Here is a 24,954-nt window from a genome sequence, read left to right on the forward strand (position 1 = left end):
AAACTTCCGACTTCCTCACGGAATTTAAAACAAAAGATCGCTTGCCTCCTGCGGAGCTGTCGAGTGCTACAGTCCGGCAGAGCCATGCTAAATCCCCTCCGGCTTTCATTTTTTTCCCCAGGGACCATCGCCACCACCCAGTCCTCCCGTACCTCCCACCGACCCTATTAGAGCTTCTTGTTAACAAGCCCACGTGGTCTCGACCTGAAGCGGACAGCCTCTTCGCTCCCAGTAAGCCAGCGAGCGTCCCGGAGATCAGAGTGTTTTCCTCCAGTGCCTCTTACTTACCTCAGGCCCAGAAGGCAGTACCGCAACAACTTCACTTCAATGTCGGCCTCCTGACGCTCCAAACTCCATCACAAGATTCAAACCCAAGCTAGCTTCATCAGCGCCTCGTTTCATTGGTTACCGCCGTCGTGATGTCATCACGCAAGACGTTGCTACGGCGCGTGGCAGTTTGGCGCCGGAGGCTCAGCGGCACGGCTGAGTGGAAGCAGCTTGTTAGTGCGTCGCTGGGGCAACGCGCGCGATCGTTTCCGGAGGCGGTGTCCGAGGTGGGCGGGACTAGGCTGGAGGTGTAGGTGGGAGGTAGCCCTGGGAGCCTCAGTAAGCCAACAGACCCATGAGAGCTGGGCTTGGTGTCAGGGTTCGGGGCGAGAGTGAGACGGTTCTGGGCAGGGGTTGACGTGTGCCTTCTGCTAGTAGGAGAGGCGGATCTTGTCCGGTGTGGATTAATGGGTTCTGGGTTTTTATTTTCTCCTTTTTCCTACCTCATTAGGGAGGCCTCCAAGGCACAGGTCTCATGCTTTGGAAGGTGGGGGGCCTCTTCACCTGAATTAAATGCAAGTCCAGTTCTTTTGGTTAGAGGCCCCATGGCTTCATTTGTCAGAACTCCTAGGCCCGCCTCCCATTAGTGCTGACTGTCAAACTATGGTATTTGGCTGCTTTTTACAGTCTCTGTTTACAGATATCGGCCGAGTTTGTTATTGGATCAAATAATTTGTTTAAAGTCCCAGATTATAGGTATTATTTCAGAATGTATACTTTAGAAAGAGAAAGCTACCTAGAAAAAAAGGGAAATTGTATTTTGCTAAGTCATCTTCGTTTGTCAGGATATTTTTATTTTGCAATGGTGGGGATCCAATTTAGGGCTTCATGCATGCTAGGCAAGCCCTCTACCAATGAGATACATCCCCAGCCCCCCTGGATAATTTTAATATTATGATCTGAACTTCATTGCTGTTCTTTATATTGTACCCATTCATTCAGCAAATACTGACGTAGATTTTAGGAACACAGTAGTACACAGTGTAATCAAAATCTCTACCCTCTTGGAGTTTATATTCTGGTGATTCAATATCACTGTACAAATAAGATGTACCAGTGCAGAGTAGTGTAAGTGAAGCAATGTATTGAAAATGCACAGATTATGGACATTTAGTTCTATAAGAAAATCAGGAGCACAGTCTAATAAACGAAAATATTGTCTTGAATTGTACAAACCAATTCAGAATTCAGCCATTTGTTTCTGAAATATGAAACGTTAAATGACAGTAAAATGATATCTTAATCGAGTTTGAAAATATACATATCTTGCCACTTTCTTGTAAAATTGCATTGATAAGTGAATACATAAATATGTTTTAAATTTCATCTTTTAAATATCCACATGTATCACTTTCACAGGTGTTTGCGCACCTGACCCAAGTACTTTGCATTTAATTTCAGTTCAGCGTTTCGCTTGCCATACAGCAGTGCTTAGATGATAAGTACCAAATTCTTAAGAAATCACACATTTGGTTAAATCAGAGCGATTTTGACATTACAATCGATATCATTGCTGTGCCAGCTGGCTACTCTTTGGCAGGACATTGAGGAAGTATAACAGAATAAGAGAATGACACATTTCGTAGAGAAAGGAAGGAAAAAAAAGAATAAAAACTTTTCAAACTTCAAGACATAAGAAGATAGAAATTCCACCTTTAACTTAACTTCTGATATTAGAACACAAATTTAACATATATTTTCATGGCAAACCGAAGGGTAGAGGAGAAATTGAAAGTTACGTTTAAAATTGCCTCGGTCATTAAAGGAAAAAGTAAAAGTGCATTTATACATGGCAATGGTGAGGTCTTAACTATTTTCCCCAGAGCTCCTCTGAGCCTACAAGGTTCTTTCGCAGCGGGGACTGGAATCAGCGGAACCAAAGGCGGAAGGTGCTCGGTTGCTGGGGCGGACAAGGGGCCCATCTGTCCGTCCGTACAAGTTTCCCCCAGGGCAAGATTAGGTTCTCCAGAGCCTTAGTGGTCGTCGCTGGCCCAAGTTAAAGGCCGACTGAGCCATCTTCGTGCCTCAGGTGAGGAGAAGGTGGTCAATTCCCGGGTGCTGTTTTTCAGGCGGACTCCCGAGGGGTCGCCGGATCCCCCGCTCCCAGCCTAAGAAAGGCGATTCCCCTCCGACTCCCTTCCTCAACACGCCACCAACCTGGGGTTGGAAGTTTTCCCAGCAGTTTTCTCTAATCAGAGTGTGACTCTGGCAGAAGGGTTCCTTCTTCCCGTTGTTTTAGAACTTCTTTCACTTTGTCCGCGTTTCGGTGCCAGCCTTCATTCAGGTCGCGTTTGGTGGCATTAATTACATTTTCAAGCAGGATTTCCCTGCAGGGGAAAAGTGACTACAATGGTAATTGTTAGCACCTCTGAGGAATCGGGCTTCACTGGATCACTTACCTTTGTATTCCCACAAGCTGTTGTCTCAATAGCTTAAACTGAACTTTGTCAGTAGAGAAAAGTTGAGTTACCCAGGACATAGCACCTTGTGCTCTAGCCTTGGTCCTGGGACTAGAATAACCTTAATCCTAAATCATTTAAGGTGAGTGGCCCTTAGAAGACTGCTGGAGGGTTTGGTTTGTATAGTAGGAGACTGCAATGCAGAGAAAAAGGAAGTCCCTAAAGGGAGCATCACTCTTAAATTTTAAAGTAGCTATTCCACGCAAGAACCAATGAAGAAAATCATTTGTAGCACTTTCTCCATGTTGACCTAGGTTTGTGACCAATTAGTTCATAATAAATCTTAATGGACTGTACATTGAACATAATTGAATAAGTACATAGAAAATGAGTGTAGTAGAAAAGAGGTAAGTGCTGGTGATAGCATTTTTGTGTCTGTTTTTCTATTTGTCAAAATGTTGACACTATAGGTTGTCAAAATATTCCAGATTCCACTGTCCTGTATTGGCTATCTTACAACGCCGTACTGTTTTTTTCCAAGTTTTGCAAAGCCAAGCCATAGGCTTCTGTTTCCATTTAAAAAAAAAAAGCCAATCTAATTCATGAGATAGCACACACACATGGTCAACATGAATTACCATTAAATCACATTAGCACATTAAATAGTTGCAGTGAAGTATGTTCATGCATCGAGTTATGTTTCCTCTGTGTGACCTTTCTGGAAAATTTAAGACATAATTAACATTTTGGCTAATTTATCACTGCTTAATGTCCAAAAATTTTCTTAAGACTAGTCTAGTTTTTAAGCATTTTATTTTTTGTGACATTGGATGTTGAACTCAGGGCCTTATGTTTTATAGGTAAGTGTTCTACCACCACTGGAGGCTCTAGTCTCCATTTTCTAGTCTACTTCTTTTTTTTTTTTTTGCCATATTTTTCCTTTGTCACATTCTCACATAATTCTGTGAGTACATTTTTAGTAAAGTTGAAATATTATCCATAAGGTAACATCTTATTCATGTTACATATTTGTATTCAGATTTGTTTTAGGCAACACATGGTATACTCTTCATTTTCTATTTCTAAAGGAAAGGAAGACATATTGAAGTGGGAATTGTGTCTTCTGTATTTTGAGAACGTATGGATTTTGGTTGTGTCAGTCAGGCAGGTGAAATATCCTAAAGTCAGGAATGATAAAAATGTTTTTCTTTGGAATCTGAAATTTGTCCATCTATTCAATTTTTTTTTTTCAGGAAACACTTATTAAGCACCTAGTATATATCTGATTCTGTGGATACAAAGGTATGGGTCTTAAATAACTCATGAGGAAAAAAAGGGTTGTGTTAACTGGTATTAACTGTGATAATATGAAGAACATTGAAACCAATTGAATAAAATGCTTATGTTTTCAATGTTAGTAATAATGTCTTCTGTTAATATATTTATGTAAATATATTTTTCTCTCTGCATTTAAAAGAATTAGAAATTTCAGAAGACAATGGAGCAAGTAGGAGAAATTTAAGGAATGTGTAATTTACTTGTTTGGTTTTTGGGCATAAGGGACATGTAATTAAAAGTGATAGTCTGAGGGTATAGCTAGAGGTACAGTGTGTGATAGCATGCCTAGGTCTTGAGCTCCAAAAAAATGCGAGATAAAAAAGGCAAATATCAAATGCCAAAGTGTGCTCAGTTGAATGTAAAATGGTAGTTAAAATTGGATTATACTCCTAATAACAGACTGTGGTGAGATGGTCTTGTCAGAGAATATCTACCATGAATCTGCATGATTTTCACAGACTGATCATCTTTTCTTTTTTGGTGTATATGTCCTTTCTAGGCGATCTCTCTTAACATTAAATTGAAAATGATAACTTAGAATTATGAGAAAAACTAATAGAAGAAATTGAAAAAAAAGGATTGTTTGGGTCTGAATAGGACATTTATGATCACTTCTGTCATTCAGATAGTTTTTCAAATAAATAATTGTGTCAGTGAACCTACTCTTTAGAAGTAATTAAAATTCAAAAACAAGGATTTCAAAAAATGATGAATGGATAGCCAATTTTCATATCCTTCATGGTTAAAACATTAAAGGTCCTAGTGCTTATGAGGCTACATTAAAATTATATTTAAATTACATCCATGCATTTTCTTAGATTCCTTATTTCATATAAGGAGATTAGTCATCTTCACTTATTCAGCTAATGAATGTTACTTTTTTTGATGTATTAAATATTTCATATTAATTTGCTTTCTGTCAGACATAATATTCTTTCTAAAAATCCAACAGTCATATTTTAAATTTCTGTTCTAGATTTGTTGACCTACAGAATGCTTCGATACTCACATTTTTGTAGACTATATAAAGAATTTTTTGCATGCCCTTTGGAATCTGGCATAATTAATTTAGATGTCTGGCCAAAAAAAATACATACTATAGCAGAACGATATAATGAATATGAAGCCCAGGAGAAAACAAATGAAACTGGAGGTCAGGAGTTAGATAGATCTCAAGACAGAGATTCTGAAGCCATGACTAAATTCCATACTCCGGTAATGGTGGATGAAGTTGTTCGTTGTTTGGCACCACAAAAAGGTCAGGTAAGTTGATTTGTTTTTTATTTCTTAGCTTTTTTGTTTTGAGATACAATTCACCTGCTGTAACATTCATCATTTTAGAGTGTACAGTTCATTGGTCTTAGTATAATGATAAATTGTGCAGTCATTAGTACTATCTAATTCAGGAACATTTCCATCACCTGGTAATAAATGCTATACTGATTGGCATTTGATCCCTATTGACCTCCTTCCCCCAGTCCCTGACAACCACTAATCTATTTTTTTCCTTATAGATTTTCCTATTCTTGACATTCTGTATAAATAGATTCATATAATATATGCCTTGTGGTTTATTTTTTTGCTTAACATGTTTTCAAGATTTACCCATGTATTTTTACTTTTTTTTTTTCTTTTTTGTGGTGCTGGGAATCAAATGCGGGAATTCACACATACTAGGCGAGTGTTCTACTACTGAGCCACATCCCACCCCCAGTCCTACTTTGTTCTTATTTATGGCTGGATAATCCTATTTTGGGCTATATCACATTTTGTTTGTTCATTTATTAGTTGGTGGACATTTCTGTTTTTTTGACTTTGTGGCTATTGCGAATAGTATGAACATTTGCATACAAATATTTGTGTGGACATATGTCTTCAATTCTGAGGGGTATAAACCTTGGGTGGATTGCTCTATGCTTAATTTTTTGAGGATTCAACAATTTATTTCCCAGAGTTGATTAGTTTTGTCAAATCATAGTTTAAAAAATTTATATTAGCTATGTAGTTAGGGTACAGAACTTGAATTCCAGTATAGTTGTTTTTGGTAATGATTGGATACAGTGTCATAAATCTACATTCCTGTTCTCTATTTTCTTAACCTAAATTTTCCAGTACCCTGCTGTAGTTAAGTAGGGATCTCCAGAGAAACAAAGCCAGCAGGTTATGTGTGTATGTGTATATACTAGTCTTATTTTCTGGTTCTATAATAAAGTTTCTGAGGATGGGTAACTTGAAAGGAAAAGAGATTCAGTAGCTCAGTTTTGGAGGCTGAAAGTCCGTACAGCATGGTACTAGCTCTAGTGGGGTCTTCCTTGAGTGGACACCATCATGGAGGGAACATCGTGGAGGGAAAGATCACATTGTCAGATAGGAAGCTAGAGCATGAAAGGCCAGGCTGTCTTTTATAGCATCTCTCTTGCAAGAACTGCATCAGTTCCTTTTGGGAGCAACCTTCCTCCTTAATGATCTTACTACTTTGTGGCAGACTTCACCTCTTGAAGATCCAACCACCTCTCAACATTATCACACTGGGGACCAAGAGTCCAAGATATGTATGCAAATCACATAGCTGTGTGTGTGCGCGCGCAAGTATGTGTGTATAGACAGTAGTACCTCCCATCTGCATAGGACAGAGACCAAAACCTCAATTTTATGTCTGAAACCATGGATAGTACCAAACCTTATGTATACTATGTGTGTACCTGTTCATTCTTACTATAGGTCTTAGCAACTTCAGTGTTAAATTTTTTTCTTTCATTATTAAGTCAAGAGTTTTCACGTTTTTGCTTAAAAGAACTACTTTATGGTGGTTTATCTGAACTGCCAGGATCATAACTCTTATGCTTTTGGACTATTACTAAGTATAACAAGGTTACTTAAACACAAGCAGTGCAACATGGTGACATTTAATCAGATAATCAAGACAGCTACTATATGACAAATAGAAGGGTAGCATATAAGGTGTAGATATGCTGGATCAAAGGATTATTCATGTCCTAGGTGAGACAGAGTAGGATGGCATGAGATTTTCATCCTGCTTCTCAGAATGCTATACAATTTAAACCAATTAAATTGTTCATTTGTGGAATAAACCAGCTTACTAGAGATGACTGAAATCATGAAAAAGTAAAACCATAGATGAGGGAGGATTAATGTATCTGCATGAGATTGAGATTGAGATTTTAAATAATTGGCTTATCAATTACAAAATACTTTTATCTGTTCAATAAAAGATATGCAGCAGATTAGAGACCCAGGGAAGAAGTGTTGCAGTTTGACTCAAAGGTGGTCTGCTGGCACAATTCCTTCTTTTTTCAGTGGGGATCAGTATTTGTTCTGTTAAGGCTTTTCACTGATTGGATGAAGCTGTTACATTTCATTCCAAAATCGCCTTCACAGAAACACTCAGAATAATGTTTGACTAAGTTTCTGGGCACTGCAACTCAAGCAAGTTGATATATGAAATTAACCATTGTATACCTATCTCACTTATAGTATTGGTGGTGAGATTAAATAAGGCCTTTTATATGACATGTTTCAATAGCTCTAAGGGGGTCACACAAATGTTAGACTATATACTATTCAACAAAAATAGCTGGAAACTTTCTGATAATTATGTTCACAAAATAAAAAACTTTTATCATAGTAAGACATTTTCAAATGTCTGCTTAATAATGATAATACTTTTAACATACTGACTAGAAATGGGATCCCTTATTTGGGAAGCTACTGTTTTTACCTAGGTCATGTATTTTCGTTTTAAAAGTCACACCTTCCCTTTTCCAGCATATAGGAGAGAATATAGCTTAGTGGTTAAGAATAAAGATTGTGAAATTAGATTGTCTCAGTCCAAATATGCTAGGATATGTGCATGCATATATATACATAGAACCCAATTATTTTTTCTGAGACTTCTTCAAGTTGCCCCAGGCAATTTTCATAAACTAAGTCCTAAACTACATGCATAAGTTAAAGCTAGATTGTCTAGATGTTGTCGATAACAAAAGCTGTCAATGATATTAAATGAATTTGCTGCATCATAAAAGTATTGTTTGTGGTACTGGGCATTGAACTTGGCCTCCTGGTTCATGCTAGGCAAGTGTTTTACCACTTGAGTTATGCCCCAGCCCTTTTGTTTTTATTTTTGAATTTTGAGATAGGGTCTCACTGACTTTGCCCAGGCTGGCCGTGCGATCCTTCTGCCTTCACCTCTTGAGGAACTTGGATTACAGGCATGTACCATCATGCCAAGGTATAAAAATATTGTTTACTTCACAGACAGTATATCCATAACAAAGTTCATCTAGCATTCTCAAATGGGTTTATGTGTATAAAGCCTCTAGTTTAATAATTTCAAACATTAGGGCCTCTAAAATAAATATACATAAAATATAAATAAAAAGGTAGGTAAAACCTTCTGTTGAATATACCTTCATCAAGTAAAAATAAATTCAGTTTGTTTTCTTTAAAGATTCAAAATGAAGATATACCCATTAAAGCCCATATCTAAGTGTGAATTATTTAAAAGTATATTGAAAAAAATATATATGGTATGCTTTATGTCCATAGACATACATACACACACACACAATTATATCAGTGACTTGAATTTGATTTCTAGAGCCTAAAAAATCAAACTCTTTGCATCACTTTACTGAATCCTAATAGCAAAACCAAATATTTATTTTCTCCTAACCTTAGAGTAAAAACACAAACAAAAACCTGACTAACTCTCCTAATAAATCCGTATTGTATTTACTTTTTTTCTAAAAAACCAAATGAAATAAAATTAGATAATTCTACAATTTGACCTACACTGTTGTTTCATTCTCTTCAAGTTGCTGACAACTGTAATATTGGTTTGTTTTGACATTTCCATTGCTCTGATTTGAGTTGGGTTTACCAGTAACTTTTTATAGCAAGTTTAATTTTATGAATGTTATTTCTGAAAACTTTCATGTGAGTTACACTTAGAGGCAATGTTATTCTTAAATTTTCAGCTGTCTGGCTAGCAGCTTTGTTCACTCTTCCTTTAATCTTCAAGTAATAAAGCACTGGTGACAGTCCTTGGACAGGAAAGGTCTTCATTTCATCCAGAATCCATTATTTGCTTTCCTTCCTCCTGAGCCTTTTCACCCAAATCATTTTCCTTTGCAAACATGAGTCATACTTTCAATAGTATCAATCACCCACTTAATTACTATTTTCTACATCACCTTCAATAGTAAATTTACCTATGAAACTTTTGATCATAACAGGAACTTAAAAAAATCTAAATGTAGTTTTATAAGTGAGTTCTAAAGCTTACTATAGATACTTTTTTTTTCCTTTAGTATTTAAAAGGTTCTAACATAAACTGTTGATTTTGGGAAGTTGTTTATAATTATAGCTAGTTTTGCAAATACGTTTAAAATGTTTACTATTTTGAATTTTAAGGAGAAAACCCTCTTCTTTTCCCTTGGGTGGTACAGAAGGAGCTAAATAAATTATATTTTTTCTAGTTTATTTTATTTTATTTGTTTGGTGCTGTGGATCAAATCCAAACCTCAAGCTTGCTTGGGAAGCATTCTACTTTTGAAGTATATCCCAACCCTTTGCTTAGTTTTTACTTTATTTTCTGGGTGAACAACTTTTTGCTTTACTCTAGGCTACATAGACCAAATTTTCCTTCCTAATTTCTGAGACCTAGAGATTATATATAAGCAGTATCTTGTCTAATTTATGATGATAGTACTTTGTAGGGTATCAGAGGCTTGGAATTCATTCCCCAGTAGTAGAGCTAATTTAGTGTGGCATCTTGAGGCTCCTATCAGAGTGTTAAGTTATAGGGAAAATGTTAAGTATAATAGGACTAGTACCAGTAGCTGTAGAGTTTTAGTTAAGTTACTTATCATGGTTGTGTCTTAGATTCTTCATCCAGAGAATGGGGAACTAAAACCTACCTTATATGTGGACAAGCTTGGTTAATACACATCAGTTGCTCAGAATAATGTCTTTTAAGTAGTATGAACTCAATAACTATTAGCTGTTTTCATAGGAGAAGAAGGATGGGTGTTGGTAGCTACATTTAAAAACATATCAGGACAAAAATGCCAGTAGACAAGAAAGGTGGAACCAACAAGCTGAAAACTGAGAAAGTGCTGTTTCCTTTGCCTGAAACTTTTCTCCCATCTTTTACATCTTGAGTGAAATTTTACTTTTTTAGGGGACCTTTTTCTGAGCCTTGAGGAGACAAATGTTCCTATTATACATTCATGGAATCCTTTATTTTTTATTTCATAACACTTAAACTAATTTAAAATTAGAACTTCTTAAGAGATTATTTATTCAATGGATGTGTCTGTATTAATCAGATGTTTTTGTCATTGTGAAAACTACCCAAGAGAAACAGTTCCCATTCCATTGTTGATTTGCTCCATTGTTATGGACCTGTGGTGAGGCAGAACATCATGGCAGCAAAAGGTTGTGATAGAGTAAAGCTGTTCACCTCATGTGATCAGGATCTATAAAGAAACAAAGGAAGGATCTAGCAATAATATACACCTTTCAAATGTATACCCCCAGTGACCTACTTCCTCTAACTTGGCCCCACTTTTGATAGCTCACTCAGCTGTGAACTCATCAATTAATTAGTTCATTGATGATGTTAGCACCCTTGTGATCTAATCACCTCTTTATTGCCCCATCAGCTTGGGACCAAGCCTTCAACACATGAGCCTTTTTTGGGGGTGGGGTGCTTCATATCCAAACCATAACATTCTAGCCAACTGTTCTCTATGAAATCATAGACATGTTTGTACCATTTGCCATTGTCTCCAGTGATTAGCTCAAGGCCTGTTGCAAGGTGGTTTTGTTAATGATCTTTTAAGTGAATGAATAAAAGTCAAAGTAAATCAGAAGACAGATGTGAGGTACCACACATATGGTACTGAGGTAACTTCTGTGTAATTCCAGCCTCAGTGTGGCAGGCCTTGTCTGCTCAAGTAACTGGAGAAACCTGGTGAGTAAATAGAAATGTGAGCCTAGAAAATGAGCTGACATCTAAACTGATGGAAATAGGTTGTGATGATAGACAGGTTACTATTCCAAATTTGGTCTTAAAATATTTCAAGGTAAGTACCTTTATGTTTTAGTATTTTACCATTGAACATTAATTTTTTTAATTATTAGGTTTGTGGGTACCAGCTTTGATACACTCCCTCCCTCTTTCTTTCCTTTCTCCCTCCTTCCCTTCCTTCCTTCCTTCCATTTTCCCTCTGCTCCTCTTCCTTTTATTTTATTTATTTATTTATTACTTATTTAGTGTGTGAGAGAGAGAGAGAGAGAGTGTGTGTGTGTGTGTGTGTGTGTGTGTGTGTGATGCTAGGGATGAAACACCTGGTCTCACTAATGCCAGGCATGCTATAACTGAGCTACACCCCACCAGCTCTATTTTGTGTTAGATATTTTTGAGATAGGGTCTCAAGAACTATTTGCTCAGGCTGACTTTGAACTGTGATCCTCCTGATCTCTGCCTCCTGAATATATAGGATTATAGGCGTGAGCCACTAGTGCCCAGCTAATGACTTCTTACATATGGTACCAAAGATATGGTCCATGAAAGAATGAATTGATAATTCATTAGAATTAAAAAAAAATTCTGCTCCATGAAAAATATTGCCAAGAAAATGGAAAGACAAGCCACAGACTGAGTGAAAATATTTGCAAAAGAATCATCTAAAAAAGGTCTCTTACCTAAAATATGCAAAATACTCTTAAAATTAAGTAAGAGCGCAGTTTAGAAATAGGCCAAAGACCTTACTAAAAACCCCACCAAAGAAAATAAACAATTTAAATAAACATGAAAACATGATCCTTATTAGATGCCAGGAAATGCAGATTTAAATTATGAGATACTACTATATACATACTGGCAAGGACATGGAGCAATTGGAATTCTCACTGCTGGTAGGAATACAAAATGATAGACCCACTTTGGATTACAGTTGACCAGTTTCTTACAAAACTAAACATACTTTTCCTGTGCAATTCAATAATCACTCTTCTTGGTATTTTCCCAAAGAATTGCAAACATGGCCATATGAAAACCTGCAGTATGATGTTTATAGCAGCTTTATTCATAATTGCCAAAACTTGGAAGCAACCAACATGTCCTGCAGTAGGTGAATGAATAAAGTATGCTTCATCTAGATAATGGAATATTGTTCAGTGCTAAAAAATGAGTTATAAGTTAATAAAAAGAAGTGGGGGAAACAAGTCCATATTACTAAGTGACAGAAGCTAATCAGAGAAGGATATATATTGTGTGGTTCCTGTTATAGAACATACTGGAAAAATCAAAAAGATCAGTGGTTGCCAGGGTTTGGTGGAGGAGAGATGAATCCACAGAGTACAGGGAATTTTTAGGTCATTGAAACTACTTTGTATAATCCTGTAATGGTTGGTACATATCATTATACATTTTTCCACACCTATCAAAATCACTAGAGAATCTTAATGTAAATTGGTTTTATGTATCAATGTAAGTTCATCAAGTGCAACAAACTACCACTCTTGTGGAATCTTTGGAAATTGGAAAAGGGTATGTACTGGGGCAGAGAGTTTGTGAGGCATATGTGTACTATCTTCAGTTTATCTGTAGACACAAATCACTCTAAAATAAAATTGATTAAAATTACTGTTCCAAATATAACTAAAATGTGTTTCCATAGGCAAGAAAAATAATAACTCTTCTATGTTTAAAAGTCCTATATATATACTGAATTGTAAATTTAGTTTGGAAACATTTTTCTGTTTTAGTAAATAGAGATTGCCCAAGAAAATAGAAATCCATTCTATATGGAAAGCCTTTAAAAGAAAAAGAAGAAACAAGTGAGGTTTTTTTCTTCACAAAGCAGATTCCTATGAGTCATCTTGGATACTGGTTACTGTCTATTTAGGTCAGCTCTAGACCCTGATCAATAGTCTAATCATAGCTACTGCAAGAGGCTAGGTCCAGTGGTTCTGTCTTTGTCCATTGTTCTTCTAACTCTCATATCATTTTTGTAAAGAGTGCTAGGAACATTTCATTTTACTTCTACTGCCTTTACATGTAGCAAACTACGAGCAGTTAGCAGCATACTTAGAATGTTATTTTATAATGAAAATTGCAAAGCCTTATGGTAACTCACTTTGTGATTTTTTATAGACCCTTCCTTTTTTTCCTTTTTAGGTTGGGTGTTAGTGACTATCCCCTTTAGGTGAAACAAATACTGTTTAGCAGGAATAATACATATTTACAGATTTTATTTTTCTTGGTGAATATTGTCTAGAAAGTATTGATATGAATTTTGATAGCTGTTTTTCTTTCATTCCATATAAACTCCTTACTTGGCTTGTTTAGTGTTCAATGTTTGAGACGTCATTATATTATATAAACATCGAGGCATTTATCTGTGTCCTATTTATTTGCTCTGTGTCAAATGCAGTATTTTTCTATATTTATAATTAAATTTGTGTCAAATGCAGTATTTTTCTATATTTATATTTATATTTTCTATATTTATAATTAAATTTCAAGGTAAAGTATAAATCTTTTTTGTATATATTTTTTTCTTTCTGGAAAGCAAAAGAACAATTAAAATTAGAGGAAATCATGATGATGTAGTGTTAGAGGCTTTATAAAATGAGGAAGAGAGATCCAAGCTAGCATGTCTGTTCTATCTCACCATGTGATGTACCCCACCGTGTTACAATTTGGTGAGAAGGCCCTCAGATGCCAAACAAATGCCAGTGCCATGCTCTTGGGACTTCATAGTCTCCAGCAACAGAAAGTGGACTAAGACATCATGAAAAAAATGTTTCAGTATATGTTCTAAGTAGATATTAAAGATTCTCAGACATATATCAGGAACATAAAAATAAGTTCTGCATAAGGTAACTATGCCTTCTGAGCATGAGTGAGAAGTGGTTTTAGTGTCAAATTCTCCATTTCTGTGAAATCTTTATGTAGATTGATACCATTCTGGTTTGATTGTGCTGATGATACTATTTCTGAGACTTTTGCAATTAGATAAACTTAAATAAGCATTTATCCAAAAGTTTGTTTTTATTTTTAGTGTATTCTGTTCTGAATTTTTTAACAGAAGACAGCTAATTTACATGTTTAGTTTTATAATTACGTATGGAAAACAATCTAAAATCATGGATTGTGTTAGTTTCTGACACTCCTCACTGTATTTCTGTGATAATGAGAATTGAAAGAATTAAATAGTTAAGATAGCAACAAACCCATTTTTAACACCTATGCTTGATTTTGCATTAGGGTAATGAATACTACAGATACAACTTTAATAACTATAACTGTTTTAGCTGTTTTTTGGGGGGGGAGGACTTCTAAAGTGTAATTTTTCTAGACTGTAAACTTACTTACCTTAGAGTATATGCATCTAAATTAAATTTTTTTCTTGATTGACTAAACGTATAAGTGATATTTTGAGTGACTCAGTTTTTTCCTACACTAAATCCTCACCTAGCCCCATAGGCTGCTTCTTCAAAAGTCTTTTTTGTTTGAAACCAGTCTGGAAAAATACTTTGCGAGACCCTATTTTGAAAAACCCATCACAAAAAAAGAAGGCTGGTGGAGTATCTCAAGTTGTAGGCCCTGAGTACAACTCCCAGTACCGCAAAAAATATATTTTTGGCTGGTGTCCTTTTCTCAGTATGCTCATTTCTAGTAAAGTCATCTTGACTAACTTTTCTAGTAGATCTAATCTAAGAAAATTGGGAATTTCTTCATAAAAGTAGATAGTAAATTAAGTTAGAAACCCAGGACACTCTTCCCTCAGTTATCCATATGATTAACTCCCCCACTTCTGTTGTTTATACAGAAGGTAACATCTCAGGGATGTTTTCCTTGGCTGTCCTATCTGAATTTTCAGCTAGTCTTTCCTAATACTTGCTGTCCCTGTTCCTTTTTATTCCCCATAGCATGTATCAGTGAAATGCTATATCGCTCATCTTTTACTTTTTAACTGTCACTCCCCACTCCCACTTCATTCCCTTTCCAACCTGCTTCCTCCATAACAAATAGCTTGAGAGCGTGAATTTTGTTTGTTTCTTCACCATTGCATTCTTAGTGTTGAGCACAGTGCTCAGCATATAGTTCTCCCATAAATATTTGTTGAAGTAATTACTGAGTGATGGAGTAATGAAAAGAAAGGTATAATGAAACAGACATTGAGGAAATAGATGTGGCAGGGGTTTGGGTGAGTAGAAAAGGATAGAAAAGAATGAAAATTTATAATGAGCTATTAAATCATAGTTTCAGTGGGAAAATTAGACTGTTAGGCTAGGAATATGGCTCAGTGGTAGAGCTCTTTCTTAGCACTTATGAGACTCTGTGATTGATCCCCCAAAACCATATCCCCCACCAAAAAAAGAGACTACTTCTTTGTTTGTTCAGTAAATTTGTGTTGAGTTTCTTCTGTGTGTAACAAGGTCAGTGCTCTTAGTGCTAAGGATACAATGTGAAGCAAAACTAGACATGATCGTAGCCCCAGGAACTTAGAGTTAGCAGGAAAGACAGGCATTTATCAAATAATCATCCAGGTGAATGTGAAATTTCCACTGGAATGAAAGAGAGTAGATGATGCTTTGAGATGTCTTAATAGGAATATTTAAATTGGATAGGCTTGCCTGAGGGGGAAGTACCACCTAGTCAAAGAATCTAGAGAGCAATATAGGTTAAGAAGAGAGCCAAGAATACTTCAGAGAAGAGAACATGTGCAATGGTTCTGTACTGGGAGAATCACGGTAAGAAAAGGGTTATAAGGAAGCCACTGAGTGAGCTGAAAATGTAATGTGAGTGTGATTAGTGAAAGATGAAGCTGGGGAAAGGATGTGGAGGTTAGAGATTGCTAGCTTTGCCTAGCAATCTGTGTGCACTGTTGAGGATGGATTGGTACAGTCTAGTCATAAGGCTAGTTTTTTTTTTTCAGACAAAAGATAATGAGTGTTAGTAGTTGTAGAACTGGAGAGGAGTAAGCAGATTTGAGAAATATTTAGAAGGTAAAAAGCACAGGACAAAGTTAACATTTATTAAATATGTTCTTAGTTCCTCCTGCTGTGACAAATTACTACAGACTGGGCTGCTTATTCAACAAACATTTATTTTTCAAACTTTTGGAAGATGGGACATCTAACATCAAGGTATCAGCAGATCCAGTGTTTGGTGAAGGAATCTTGGTTTGGCTTGTAGATGACTGTCTTCTTGCTGTATCATCATAGCTGTGTGTGTGTGTGTGTGTGTGTGTGTGTGTGTGTGTATACACGAGGGCCTCACCTGCTTAGGCTTTGAACATACGAATTTTAAGGGGACGTAAACATTTAATTCCTACCAAGTACCATCTTTGTATCAGATGCGAGGCTAGGTACTAGGAATTAAAAAAAAAAGGAACAGCTTGTGGTAGAAGAGCACTTTTGAGTAAAATATTCTATTATATATATTATATTTCTTTGGAATTCTAATTTGGGAAACATTAGTTCTATCTTGCTATATTGCCCAGACTGGTCTCAAACTCCTGGGCTCATGAGATCCTCAGATCCACAGACAAGCTAACTTTTTAAAGAAAAGAGGTGTAGGACACAGTTTTGGAGGTTAAAAGACCAAGCAATTCGATTCAGACTCTGATGAGGGTACCATGGCAAACTTCCTCTATGGGATGAAGAATCTCAAAAACAGAAGCCAGAGATAGTACAGACTTGTTCCTCAGGATCCCACAAAGAATTACCTTAATCCTTTCTCAGGAAAGGGCTTTCAGTGACCTTGAGACCTCCCATCTCCACCTCTTAAAGGTCCCACTCCCTCCATATAACCCTCTGGGGACCAAGCTTCAAAGCATGTGTATGAACATGGCTAACTTTGACACATTCTCTGGTATGCTTTTATGTAAATAAATCTGTATTAATTCAATTGGTTAGATGTATGTAGTAGGGCTTATTATACAGAAAACAACAATGAAAAGTTTCTTTCAAATAAGGACACATTACAAATGTAGGTTTCTAGGTGAAATACAATAATGCCTACATTGGACCAGCAAGTGGGTGTTTTAGAAACTTAAGTGAAATGTTAACAATAGCAAAGAAAAGGTAATCCTAAACATGGAAATAGCCCAAGTACTGAAGACATTATAAATAATTTTTACCTTAATTTGAGCTATTCACAGGGCCAGAAAACAACCAAGTTTAGGGCCAGTAGGACCAAAGTAATGAAGTAGATTAGAGTAGTTAGCCATTCATATTCCAACTTACCTTATGTATCTATCAACTTCTTTTATCCCTTGTTCTCTGTCTCAGAATTTTTTTTTTTTTTTGGTTTGGTTTGGTTTGGTTTTTAGGAAATTCTGGGATTTAAACTCATGGCCTCACACTTGAGGCAGTCCCAGTCCTCAGAAATTCTTTTACAGTTCTGATATTTGATGGGGAATTGTTGAAGAGTTTAAAGCTTTGAAGTGACCTGGATAAATTTCCATATTTTATCAGATGTCAGAAAGAGGCTAATGTTTTATATTAAAGAAAGTAAATGCTTGAATCAAAATAATAGTAATCAGTGTACTGAAGGAAAGCTGAAAAAATCAGTAATTATGATATTGAAGTGGATGAAGTAGGACAAAAAACCCCTAAGATATCTCTCTTTTGTGGCAGTGACCAGAGCTTACTACTACATGATATGGAGAATAATAGAAGGAAAATCAGGTTTAGGAGATGATGATGAATTAAATTTTGGTCTTGTGTCTTTGAAGTGCTTAATGAACATCTCAGGTTTTCTGTCTAGAAGGTAGTTTCTGGAATGATCTGAAGCATGCAAGAAAAAAGCCAGATTACAAATAATAACTTAAGGAATCATCAGCAAGACATTATTGAAACCAAAAAAAGGAATGAGGTTAATCAGTGATTGTATGTTTTAAAAATGTTGCACCAAGGATGGGAACTTTATGGAGACTAACATATTATGAATTTAGTGGCAGAAGATCACCTAGGAAGGAAAGAGAAGAAATGTTAAAACAAGTATGCAGAGAGCCAAGAAACTGGTACATAGAAACTGAGGGAATAGAGTTTTAAAACACTCGGTCATTCAACAGTGGCAAATGCACCATAATTTTAGAAATATGAAGAATGGAAATATTTTTGAGTGGAAAATTAAATGGTTACCTTATATTAGCAATTTCAATGGAGGTAATGGTTTAGAAGAAATCAGGTTCTTACATAGAAGGTACTGGAAGAGAAAGAAGGTGTCAATTTATCCAAAAAAATTTGTATGAAAAATGGATAGCATGTGAAAGGAGGGTTAAATGTACTTGTGTACAAATGTATGTGTGTATATGTATGTGTATATATACACATATATGTATATATATTCATGCATATAGATTGATAGATAGATAGTTTACTTTTGTGAGAAATATAATAGGCTAGAGTGAAAGTTTGAATGTATTGCGGGGGGTGGGGGATGTCTGAGACATCAGAGTCTTGATTCCAAGTCACAGATACAAAAAAAATCAGCCTTGAGTTTTTAGAGATTCATTTTATCCTTTGCACTTGAAATGAGGATGGGTGTGATTACAGATAATTTTGTAGATGATAGGTCAAAAGAATTAACAGCAATCTAGTTGGAAGGCCTCCATTTTCTTGATGAGGTTGAAGAGAATGTAAATCTCAGAAGTTGTTTGAAGAGATTATTGAAGTAGTGGTTTGAGAAAATGGTTGAAAATTTAATGATTTTTGAATGAGTTGTGTGATTTCCTTGAACATTATTTAACTATCCAAATAGAGGAGCAATTCATGTACTTATTGTATGATAATGGATTTTCCTGGACAAGAAACAATTAGAACATTAATCTCAAATTATGTTTTTGATGGTGAGATAGAGGTATAGGAGTAAAAGAAACAAGGTTGATAGAAAGTAGGTGATTATGTTGACACTATTGGGATGTAGGCTCCTTAGGAATGTAAGAGAGTTCATGAAGGGCTTTCATAGACTGAGAATGAAAAGCAGGCATAAGGTGGTTTGGGTTAGTATTTTCTTCAAAGGCTCAGGTACAAAAAAAAATGACCTTGGGTTTCAGAGACAGGCCCAAAGACAAGAAGGGCAGTAGAGAAAAAGCTGCAGGAAGATTTGGATCAAGAGCTTTTTAAGAAGAAGATGCAGTGGTTAAAACCATAAACTCTGGATCTCTGTAACTGATCTCTATGTCATCAGTTTTCATCTGCAAAATAAAGATAGTAGTTCCTATTTTATTATATTCTCAAGGTTAATGTTTACATAGAAAGTAGTCAGAATAGTGTCTGGCACAGTATTAGTATACACTCTATAAATTATCTTTCTGATTACTATTTTTTATTGAAACAAGGAGTTGAGCAAAGAACAAGCAGTATGATTGGGATGGCAGGAAAGAGAAAAAGTGAGAACATAAGCAGGTTCACACATGGCAAGGACTGGCATAATTATGGTTAGTGAATAGAATATTTGAATAAAAATTCAGAGTTAGAACAGCTTGAGCTAATGAAAAGGTCTAGCATCTGACTGTGCAAGGTGAAGCTCATTAGATTTGAGAGGGACATATTGTCAAAGTTTCAGAGGTTTGTATTTATGAACAGAATAACTGCAACATCTACACATGAAGACAGACAAAGTTACATGTATTAACCACATAAATCTGACAAATCACATTGGTAGATGTGACTTGAATTTCTGAAATGGAGAAAAATACTTGGTAAATGTTTGCTTGATTTATGCAGTAGTTTTGTTCCTAGAAAATTCAATGCATATTATATCTTTATAAAGGGGACTGTGTAAAATAGAAATACTGAATGTCCTCACTCATATGTGGAAGCTAAATAAGTTAGTTTCATGGAATAGAGAGTAGAACAGTGACTACTAAAGTTTAGGAAGGGAAGGGAGATGGTGGATAGAAAGAAGTTAGATAATGGATATACCAAAATATTGTTCGATAGGAGGAATAATTTCTAGTGAACAGTAGGTTAACTATAGTTTACAGTAGTTCATTATATATTTTATAATATAAAATTATACTCAGGAAGTAGAAAAGAGGAGTTAAAAGGTTTTTAATACAAATACATGACAAATGTTTAAGATGGATATGATAATTACCCTCATTCTATCACTATGCATTATATACGTGTATCAAATTATTACTTTAGAACTCATACCTATGTGCATATATTACAGGTCAGGTCACAAAAAGTAGTATGTGTTAGGAAAAATGAAATTTGATTTCTGGCTTATTTGTTTCTGCTCCCTTTCCCCTTTAAAAATAAACACTACAATTCATGCAAAATTTGGGTCAGTTTATTTTATATCACTATGCTCTGCATTTGTGCACTGTAGGATATTCAGTGCACAAAGATAAATTCCAGTGGCGTCCTTCAGTTCTTTTATTACAGTGTAAATACACTTTCAAAATGTCCCCCTTGAGCATTACTGGGGAAAAGAAGACTCAGAGCACTGTGTGGATTAGACCTATGGAGAAAGTTTCTATTTTGCATAGTGACCAAGTATGATAGGGATGTGAGGCAGAGAATCACCTGTCAACAAAGTTTGAGGTAGAATCCTGGCATAAAATTGCTTTGGTGTGAGGTGATAAGGCTTATTTTCCATCTCTGCCTCCTCTCACATTATTTCTTCCCTTAAACCACCCCTACTTTAGGTGTACCTGGTAGCTTTCTTATGGTAACCCTTGATGGCCCAAGTGAGAAATCTTGATTGGATTTGGTAAAGAGTATAGTTAAGCATGACTTTTCTTTTAACTAAATTAGCATTTCTTTCTGCTATACTTCTAGGCATTCATTTTCTGTCCAAAGACAGGTGTAAAAGACTGATCTTTCCCATGTCAGTGCTGTTTTTTTTTCTTGCCATAGATAAATGTGTTGCATAAAAGTGTAGTAATTGCATTTCTGTTTGCTTGTGAACATATCCAAGTACACTAAAATAGAGTGCAACCAGCAAAGGTGATCATTGCAGTTTCACATTCTGTTCAAATTGGTGAGCATTTAGTAGAATCATCTTTGACTAATTTTAGTAGTTTTTGTGTTATGGAAGAAACATTTGTAGCAGTTTATTTCTGGTGATCTTAATCAGAAGTATTTCTTTCAAAGGATTAATGTTATAAAATGTAGCAAACTTGGTCTATTTAGATACTGTAATTTAAATTAGGTGACTTTTGTAATAGAACACTATTTTTGATTTTACATAAAAATTTGGAATGATTAAAAAATGGTTATTTATCCAGGGAATTAAATGAAGTGTGATGAGGTTTATGCTTCCATAGTGAAGATTAGAAGTAGTTTCTGAAGTGTGCATATCTTGTGAAATATGTCCCTAGTTTTAATCTCTTTCCTAAAGAAAATGCCCTTGCTACAGAAACCACTGTGAGTAGTATTAATTGTTATGCTTCTTGGGTCTCCCTGCAAAGAAGTCAGAGTTGTAAAAATGAAACCTTTTTGCTCTGTAAATGTCATAGCAACAGACATGGTCTTGAAATGGAACACTATAATGGTCACATAACTGATTTAAATAGTACTGTGTAATTATATCACAATTATAAGCATGGGTGACATCTCATTATTAAGGCACTTTTCTTCCCTGTTAAAGTATATATCATTTTTATGTGAGAAAAGTCTTTTCATAAAATCCACTTCATTCTTGTCTCTTAGCATCAATGCATTGTTTAGTCTGTGTTTTAAATGAGTAGAAAATAATTTGTTTTCTCTTTCCTCATAATCTTGGAAATTAATCATATTAATAAAATTATATCAATTCATTAATTATTTTCAGCTGCTCCTCCCCCCCCTCAAGAGCTGGGAATAGTACTTAGGGTCTTGTGCATGCTAGGCAAATGCTCCAGCATTGAGTGATATCCCAACTTCTTCAGCTGTTTTAAAATTTTTCCTGTGGGAGATATCCCCATGAGATTTTCATAAACTATAATTGAGTTTATATTTATCCTTTAAATGAGTTTTTCAATGATATTTCCTTTGAGAATTCATTTTGTGTAGCATGTGATATGTTATAGAATTATTTCTTCATCATTAGTATATGATATAGTGGTTTGCTGCTTTGCTCTCTTGTTTTTACCACCACAGACAGGCTTCTGAAAAGTTTTATGAAAATCAAATTTTGAAATCCTCTATATCTTCACTGAATTACATTATAATCTAAGTATGTTTTATTTGAATACTAAATCAATACTTACTCATATGAGTTTGATATGATTGAAGAAAGGGCATAATTTTTGATTTTCAATGTTTGTTGTTTATTTATTTATTTCCTTATTTTGATGGTACTGGGGATTTAACTCAGAGCTACCTGCTTGCTAGGCAAGCACTCTTACCATTTGAGCCACTCTCTAGTCCTTTTGTTTTTAGTTTACTTTTTAGATATGGTCTTCATCTTTTGACCAGGCTGGGTTGGATCCTGGTCCTCCTACTTCCATCTTCCAAGTAGCTGGGATTACATGCATGCATCACATGCTGACTCTTCAGTGTTTATTTTCTCAGATGTGTAAGTCATAGATGTATTGGAATTATGATATAAAAGGAATTTAGTACAGTTTCTAAGTCTTACTAAATAAAAACTTTTTTTTGTGATACTGGGGTTTGAACTCAGGTCTTCCTTCATGTTTGCTAGGCAGGTGCTCTACCAGCTCTGTTTTGTGTTGGGTATTTTCAAGAGAGAGTCTTGTGTACCATTTGCCCGGACTGGGTTTGAACTGTGATCCTTCTGATCTTTGCCTCCTGGGTAACTAGAATAAAAACATTTTACTTGGTGACATTTTAAATAATATGTCATAAAGAACATAATCCTAACTGGGGTGTTGGTTAAGAGTAATGTTAGAGAAAGACAAAAGTTAAGATTTTAGTATATAGTAATTTTGTAGCATTTTTTGTAGAATATTTATGAAAATTGATTCCTAAATGTCTCTTGGAGTAGTGGGCTGGAAATGGTTGTTGAAAGGTACAAGGGGATTTTTCTTCTTCTTCTTCCATTCCTCCTCCTCCTCCTCCTCTTCTGCTGCTTCCTTCCTCATCCTTCCTTCTTTCTTTTCTTTTCCTCCTCTTCCTCCTTCTCTTCCTCCTCCTCCACCTCCCTCCCCCTTTCCCTCCCCTTTTCCCTCCCCCTGCCTCCCCCCTCCCCTCTCCCTCCCTCCCTTCCTTCCTTCTTTCTCCTCTTCCTCCTCCTTCTTCCTTTTTCTAAAATAGCAGGGAATAGGGTACCTTGAACTTGAGGATGAGTATTGTGATTCATATAAGTTAAAAGGTTTCAAGGTAATTTCAGGCTTATTGTTGTCACTTTAGTCTAGACCCTAACATTTAGTCTATTGGGGATAATTTTGAAAAATAAAATGAGCTTGGTTAACACTGTGGTTGCTGGTCTACATGATGGCTTCTACTGATCTTTACCTCCTAGTATTTATACTCTTATGTACTTCCCTCCCACATTGAATTAGGTTCACCAGAATAACTAATAACATACTGAAGAAATGATAATGCATGACTTCTGAAAGTGACTCATAAAAGAAACCATGGCTTCTTCCATGGTGTCTCTTGGATTTTTACTATGCAGAGGTCAACTGGCCATGGAGAGAAATTCATAGGTTGGAATTGAGGGCTTCTCCTAATAAACAACAGCAGGTAGGTGAGCCATCTTGAAGGCAGGTCTTAAGCCCCAGACAAGCCTTTACATCAGTGCAGCCTTGTCCAACACTGTAACTGCAACCACATGAGAGACCCCAAGCCAAAGTCACCTGTTTAAGCTGATCCATAGAATCTGTGAGATAATAAATGTTTATTTTTTTAAGCCTCTAAATCTTAGAATAACTTGTTATATAGCACAGGAAATTAATGCACACACAAATAAAAGTTTCTACTGTAATGACTGCCATAAAGGAAAGGTATGCACTATCGTGAGAGTGAATAACAGACTTCTGATTTACTATGGGAGATTGGGAAAAGCTTGTGAGCTAGATTCCAAGAATACAAAACAGCATTTCTGAAAGAGGAACACATGTGAAATGAACCTATTGTGGGAAAAAGCAGGACATTTTTCAGAAACTGAAAGATGGCCAGTGTGACTTAAATGTTGACCATCAGGAAGGAATGGAAAGAGATCATTTCAGATGTTTTACTTTTTAAAAAATTAGTATGTGTTAATTGTACAAAGGGGTTTGTGGTATTGCCATTCATGCATGAATTTGATTAAATTTACCCACTATTACTCTGTCTTATTTCTCTCCCCCCCTTTTAAAAACAATTTTAATGTGTTTTATTGTCCTATTTTCATACATGTGTGATCATCTCTGGTTTCTAGGCCTGAGGCCATATTAAGAATTTTGGTCTGACAAGGGAAGTATGAGGATAGGCAAGAAACCCTCCCCCCCCCCAAAAAAAAGATAGTGTTTGATGTCCTCAATGCAAAGGAACTAATGCAGAAACTTTAGAGCGACAGAGGCCAATAGGAGAAGGGGACCAGGAACTAGAGAAAAGGTTAGTTTGAGAAGAATTAATTTAGAATGTAACACATTGTACAGGAAAGCAATGCGAGTAAACTCCCTGTATAGTATCCTTATCTCAACTAGCAAAAACCCTTGGTCCTTCGTATTATTGCTTATACTCGCTCTTCAACAAAATTAGAGAGATAAGGGCAAAATAGTTTCTGCCTGGTAGTGAGGGGGTAGTGGGGGGGGGTGAGGGGTAAGGGAGGGGGCGGGGGGAAGGGGGGAGAAATGACCCAAACATTGTATGCACATATGAATAAAAGAAATTAAAAAAAAGAATTTTGGTCTGTATTTTTAAAGTCATGAGAATTCATTGATCAGTTTTGACCAGGATTTAA

At 35.8% G+C, this 24,954-nt stretch overlaps 2 protein-coding genes across 8 annotated transcripts in view; one reads left to right on the top strand and one right to left on the bottom strand.

Annotated features, from left to right (window-relative positions):
* The window catches only part of Kif18a (kinesin family member 18A), an 84,041-nt gene extending 83,548 nt beyond the window's left edge, over positions 1-493 (bottom strand). For 2 of the 3 annotated variants that reach the window (XM_074043271.1, XM_074043260.1), the window contains exon 1: positions 289-493. The gene's annotated coding sequence lies outside the window, so the exon portion shown is untranslated. The remainder of the gene's footprint in view (positions 1-288) is intronic. The other variant, XM_074043251.1, reaches the window with a different exon arrangement.
* Positions 451-24,954, top strand: part of Mettl15 (methyltransferase 15, mitochondrial 12S rRNA N4-cytidine) — a 182,357-nt gene continuing 157,853 nt past the window's right edge. For 2 of the 5 annotated variants that reach the window (XM_074043278.1, XM_074043305.1), the window contains exons 1-3: positions 451-554; positions 2,151-2,356; positions 5,041-5,327. In XM_074043278.1, coding sequence (XP_073899379.1) covers positions 5,058-5,327 — 270 coding nt within the window. In that variant the 5' untranslated portion in view covers positions 451-554; positions 2,151-2,356; positions 5,041-5,057. The other 3 variants (XM_074043292.1, XM_074043297.1, XM_074043288.1) reach the window with 3 other exon arrangements.

This window comes from Castor canadensis, chromosome 1 (assembly GCF_047511655.1).
Source record: "Castor canadensis chromosome 1, mCasCan1.hap1v2, whole genome shotgun sequence".
Classification (NCBI taxonomy): domain Eukaryota; kingdom Metazoa; phylum Chordata; class Mammalia; order Rodentia; family Castoridae; genus Castor; species Castor canadensis.